Here is a 5,858-nt window from a genome sequence, read left to right as displayed (position 1 = left end):
AGGCTAATTGTAATTCGTTGGAACTTTTGGAAGAATCAAGATTCAAAATCAAACGTCCTCGTCTGTTGGATATCGAGGCCAAGTGGATGGATCGATGAGAGAAACTATTGGGAAAACTTTGGTTTCTTGCCATGTCACATCTCCTTCATGAGGTAAAGTTTAAATACGTTAATTTCAAAGTGAATAAAACCCCTTGAAGTTATTCACCTCTACAATAAATAAATAAATAAATATATAGCGAGAGAGAGAGAGAGAGAGAGAGAGAGAGAGAGATGGAAGCCTGCACACCGAGAGCGGGAAGGGACACAACCCCAGAAAAACAGGCTGTAAAGAGGAGCTGGAACATGGGGCCAGGTAAAACAGTATACATAAAACCACACACACATGTCTCAGGACATAACTAAGATATAGTCTAGCCTAAATTTAAACAGGAAAGAGAGCAGGCTTCTCTCCCTCCCCCCCTTATATACACACTCTCTCTTCTTCTGTGTCTCTCTCTCTCTAGAAAAGGACGAGCAGTAGCTGCAGTAGTATCATCAGGTATGCATGTGATCAGATAGACATTTATCTCTGAATCCTGATATTTCTAATTCTACTCCTCTCTCTCTCTCTCTCTCACTCTCTCTCTGTGTTAGGGGTTCTGTTTGACCTCCCCTCCTCTCTTATAATTACAAGGCTCCCCCTCCTTACCCGAAATTGGCTTTGCACGGGATACATGGGACTGATCTCTTACGAGCTAGCTGGTAAGGACGGACCTGCATTTGGATCTTCCCCTTCTCACTCGTCCTTTGTATCTGGAGGTACAATCTTTGTCTGTTTGTTTGAGTATTGTGCCGAAGAAGAAGAATCCACAGGTGGGCTTTTTTTGCTTTTTCCTTGTTAGCTGCCTTAATCGACCTGTGGGCTGTCCGCGTGAGCATCACAGGCCGCTTCGCCTTTGTAATTTGCGAGCACTTGGGCCGGATTTTATGCTCTCTACCGAAGAGGTGTGTTTGCATGGCTGCATGCTCGGGACCCTTGAAATGCAGGTTGATTCTGGCACCGAATGTGTCTTTATATCTGCTGGCTGTGAGAGGGGGGGGGGGAGAGAGAGAGAGGTGGATGTGTGTGTGTGCGTGTAATTTGCACGCACGTTCGCTTGCACAGAGAGAGAGAGAGAGAGAGAGAGAGAGAGAGAGAGAGAGAGAGAGAGAGAGAGAGAGAGGTTTTACCACTCGTAGGTTTGTGTTTGCTGAGAGATTTGAGTACTTGATAGATGGTTTAGGCTCCTTAACCCAATCTTTAGATTGTTTTGGTGCGGGTATGAATCAATTGTTAGTTAATTCTTTATGTGGTTTTCTGTCATATCATTATCAATCACATCATAGTTTTTGTTTGTAGGGCTTGTTCCGTCAGCTTTTCTGATCCTTTCTAAGTTTGTTTTTGTGAGAGGTATGAATACTAGGCAGAACTAATGGTTTAGGCTTTTTGACCCAATTGTAAGATTGTTTTTGTGTGGGTATGGGTCAAAAGTGGCTAATTCTTTGATATGGTTTCCTGTTGTATGATCTTCACATTATAATTTTCATTCGAAGGACGTGTTTTACTGGCTTTTCTGATCCAGCTAACTCTTTAATGTGGTTTTCTGCTGTATGGTGTTTGCTTGATAGTATTTCTTTTAATTACTTACTCCCCCAGCTTTTCTGATCTGTTTCATTGTGTTTGCAAAACAGGTAACATTGCACCCATCATGTGGGTGCTCGTCTGACTCGACCTGTGTTGTGTAGCATAATAATCTGGTCAAGGTATAGTCAACCTGCCTTGCCTTCCACCGGGCAACCATGTCTTCAGATCTTCAACAACCACTTGTCCGCCCCAAGAGGAAGATTACTATTGTTGACTACCTGGTCAAGTTCCGATGGATCCTAGTGATCTTTGTGGTCCTACCCATCTCATTCACTTTCGATGTCATGACATACCTGGGTGACAAGTGGTCGGACATGAAGTCTTACAAGAAGAGACAGGCTGAGCATGACCGGAATGTGCAGAAAGTGATTAAGAGGCTTAAAGAGCGGGATCCAGCTAGAGATGGCCTAGTATGCACTGCACGCAAGCCCTATATTGCAGTGGGCATGAGGAATGTTGACTACAAGAGAGCTCGCCATTTTGAGGTGGATCTGTCAGCCTTCAGAAATATATTAGAGATTGACAGAGAGAGAATGGTTGCAAGGGTTGAGCCCCTTGTGAATATGGGTCAGATAACCCGTGTGACAGTGCCTATGAACTTGGCATTGGCTGTAGTTGCTGAGCTGGATGATTTGACAGTTGGAGGACTCATTAATGGTTATGGCATTGAGGGTAGTTCACACATCTATGGTTTGTTTGCAGACACAGTAGTGTCCTATGAAATAATTCTTTCAGATGGGACGCTAGTGAAGGCCACTGCGGACAATCAGTATTCTGACCTGTTCTATGCAATTCCATGGTCCCAGGGCACCCTAGGATTGCTTGTAGCAGCTGAGATAAAACTTATTGACATCAAAGAGTACATGAAGGTTACTTATCGTCCTGTTCGTGGGAGCATCCGAGACTTGGGGCAAGCTTACATTGAGTCCTTCACAGATCCAGATGGTAATCAGGACTCCAGTGATAAGGTCCCTGATTTTGTTGAGACTATGATATACAGTCCAAACGAGGCTGTTTGTATGGTTGGTCACTATGCATCAAAGGAGGAAGCTAAGAAAAAAGGTAACAAAATCAATGAACAAGGCTGGTGGTTTAAGCCATGGTTTTATCAGCATGCAGAGACTGCTCTGAAAAAGGGAGAATTTGTGGAGTACATTCCCACTAGGGATTACTATCATCGGCACACACGATGCTTGTACTGGGAAGGAAAACTTATCCTACCCTTTGCAGACCAGTTCTGGTTCCGATGGCTTCTTGGTTGGTTGATGCCTCCTAAGGTGTCCTTTTTGAAAGCCACTCAAGGAGATGCTATTCGGAACTACTACCACGAGAAGCATGTGATTCAGGACATGCTTGTTCCCCTCTACAAGGTTCCAGATGCTTTAGAGTTTTCTCACAGGGAACTTGAGGTGGGTTCTTTCTTTGAACGGTTTGCCTCAATTGGCTATACAAAAAGCTTTTTAATAGATGGTTGTGCTTAGAGTGTTTTCAACTGATTGTCTGACATACTCTTTCCTTTAGTCTGTCTGCATTTGCCTTTAGCAGGGTAGACTGCTAAGGTATTTTCTTTCATGCTTTAAGAGTGTTTTCAACAGATTGCTTGACATACTCTTTCCTCTAGTCTGTCTACATTTGCCTTTAGAAGGCTAGACTGCTAAGGTATTTTCTTTTCACATATCTGTGATGTATTTTTTCAAGCTGTTGGAGCCTTTTATATTTTGTGTACTGTGATGTGGTCTGTTAGGCTGTCAATGGATTTGAAGTTATTTGTACTGGGCTGTGATGGGTCTGTCAAGCTGTCAGTGGATTCGAAGTTATTTGTACATGACTTTTTAAAACTGACTCATATTCAATGCTTGGTTGCAGCTGTACCCCATTTGGTTGTGCCCCCACAAACTGCACAAGTTCCCTTGCAAGACGATGATTTATCCCGAACCTGGATTTGAGAGGCATCACAGAAGAGGTGATACACCATATGCTCAAATGTACACGGACATTGGGCTGTATTACACACCTAACCCCATTTTTCGCGGGGAGGAGTTTGATGGGGTTGAGGCTTGCAAGAAGATAGAACAGTGGCTTATTGAGAATCATGGATTCCAGGCCTTGTATGCTGTTACTGAGCTCAATGAGAAGGATTTTTGGCGAATGTTCGATGCAGGTCTTTATGCTCAGTGTCGTGACAAGTACAAGGCAGTTGGGACTTTCATGGGAGTTTATTACAAATCTAAGAAGGGTAGAAAGACAGAGAAGGAGGTGCAGGAGGAGGAAAGTAAGCTGCGTGAAACTGCCTATGCTGACCTGGAAGCTCCAGCAGACTAAAATCTTTGAATGTCACCATGTAGTTAGTCACCTCATAGATCTGTTTCTTTTGATTTCCTTGTGACCTTCAATACTTCAATTTCAAACAATGCACTACTTTCTGCTTCACCGTACGTGCCACTTTTTGTTAAAGTTTGGCTACTATTTTGTCCCATATTTGGGACTGTTGCAGTGGGTGGTGGGCAGGATTTTGGACTGACGCTTGACACAAGGGTTCATATATTCTGAGAAAGAAATTGCATAGGATGTGAAGCTGTAGTATGACATGACTAGCTCAGTTGGTTCATGAATCGAGAGAGAGCAGATTTTTGGAATCTCGAAATGAGTAATTCAACATTTTTGGAATTTCAGTGTGGCCCCAACTCTCTCTCTCTCTCTCTCTCACACACACACACACACACACACACACACACCCCACTGCTTGTTGCTCGCTCTCCTTTATATACGTGACACACACACCCCTGCTTGTTGCTCGCTCTCCTTTATATGCGTGTTTTTGTGCATGTGTGTGTCTATATGTATGTCTGTTTATATTAATGTGTGTGTATATGGATGTATGCATGTAATGTGTGTATGTATGTTTTTATACGTCATTGTTACTCATTGATAGTGCCATATGATAATTGTATGTAGTACTATGAAATAATCTCATCTAGTGGAGGGTTCCACACCTGACATTCATTGGCTATATAGTTGTTTTGATTGGAATATGCTGTTACTGGTTTTAGTTGTTTTGAGTTGAATCTGCTTTTGTCCTTAAAAATGGAGCCTCAGAGGGCGAATTATGAACGTGAGTAATGTGCATAGTGGAGTTGATGTAACATCGAACATAGTTCTGAGATGATGCGCAAGAAGGTTGTGATTATGCTTCAAAAATTGGTGTTGTGATTTTATTGTTCTATGGTTCCCTGGTCTCTTTGCTTGACAGATATGACATTCCTAAGTTCCAAACCCTTAAAAGTAAGACTTCTATAATACTGGTTTGTGGAATGTATTAGAGCCCTAGTAAGACTTCTATCGTACTGGTTCATGTGAATGTGTCCTATGTCCTAGCAAGGGACGCCATGAAATTTTATGCTCATAGATTCGTCCAATGATGCTGAAATCAATCAAGGAAAGTATCTTGCTGTCAAGGTGAGGCACGTTCCCCACAACATAGCATACAGAAAATAGGCCATGTTATCACCCACAAAAAATATAGGGCACGCACATGCTTCCAGTGACTTGTTCTGCCCATTTTGGTTGTATTGTATGCTTGCTTTTGTTCAATTGGTTATAATTGTCTGTGTGTATTTTTATGCAAGTAGCTTTCCTGGTATCTCATCTTGGTAGAGTTGCCTCTATTTTCCTTTTCTAGATGGGTTATATTGACCTGTTACTAGTGCACTGTGTTCTCTTTTGCTAATTTGGCTTTGTTGATTTCATTTTCTGTTTTTATATTATATATTCGTGGGTTTGTACACTCCACGAAGTGGAGCACTATGCCTCAGTTGATGTTTACATTTGTTTATTTATGCTGTTGAATTATTCCCTCGTTTGAGGTCAAAGCAAATAGTTTTTGTTGATGTTTTCCATGATAAAAATGTTGCTTAATGCTGTAAAGAATGCGGCATTCCATAAATGGATTAAAAGTACGTTCTCTGTACACTCCATTCAGTGGATAAGCTTAGGTTTATGTTTATTACATTTGTTTATTTCTGCTGTTGAGTTATTCCCTCATTTGAGGTCAAAGCAAACAGTTTTTGTTGATGTCTTTCCATGATATAAACGTTACTAACTAATCTGATTATGAAGTCTTGTGCTTACTGTATGAACTCTGTTTATGTAGCAAATTTTGGTCAATGAAATGGCTGACACTAATGCAATGCTGA

General features: G+C 41.7%; 1 protein-coding gene across 5 annotated transcripts; it reads left to right on the top strand.

Annotated features, from left to right (window-relative positions):
* The first annotated feature begins 227 nt into the window (after window positions 1–227).
* On the top strand, window positions 228–4,095 carry LOC148034520 (delta(24)-sterol reductase-like). Of its 5 annotated transcripts, XM_087679460.1 has the most exons (5): window positions 400–540; window positions 636–743; window positions 884–1,028; window positions 1,713–3,074; window positions 3,532–4,095. In XM_087679460.1, exons 4-5 carry the CDS (start codon window positions 1,821–1,823, stop codon window positions 3,985–3,987), a joined length of 1,710 nt encoding a protein of 569 aa, XP_087535586.1. In that variant the 5' UTR covers window positions 400–540; window positions 636–743; window positions 884–1,028; window positions 1,713–1,820; the 3' UTR covers window positions 3,988–4,095. The 5 variants fall into 5 exon arrangements, with proteins under 5 accessions (XP_087535588.1, XP_087535587.1, XP_087535586.1 ...); XM_087679458.1 differs by lacking the exon at window positions 884–1,028; XM_087679462.1 differs by lacking the exons at window positions 400–540; window positions 636–743; window positions 884–1,028 and adding an exon at window positions 228–354.
* Window positions 4,096–5,858: the final 1,763 nt, after the last annotated feature.

The sequence above is a fragment of the Lygodium microphyllum genome, chromosome 6 (genome assembly GCF_053477565.2).
Source record: "Lygodium microphyllum isolate KBCC chromosome 6, Lygodium_microphyllum_v1.1.10, whole genome shotgun sequence".
In the NCBI taxonomy this organism is placed as follows: domain Eukaryota; kingdom Viridiplantae; phylum Streptophyta; class Polypodiopsida; order Schizaeales; family Lygodiaceae; genus Lygodium; species Lygodium microphyllum.
The sequence above is the reverse complement of the archived record's forward strand: the minus strand, read 5'-3'. Positions and strand labels throughout refer to the sequence as shown.

Coding starts and splice junctions, on each gene's coding strand:
- LOC148034520 (XM_087679462.1), top strand. CDS start 1,821: ATGTCTTCAGATCTTCAACAACCACTTGTCCGCCCCAAGAGGAAGATT. Junction 3,075..3,531: donor TTTCTCACAGGGAACTTGAG/GTGGGTTCTTTC, acceptor GCTTGGTTGCAG/CTGTACCCCATTTGGTTGTG.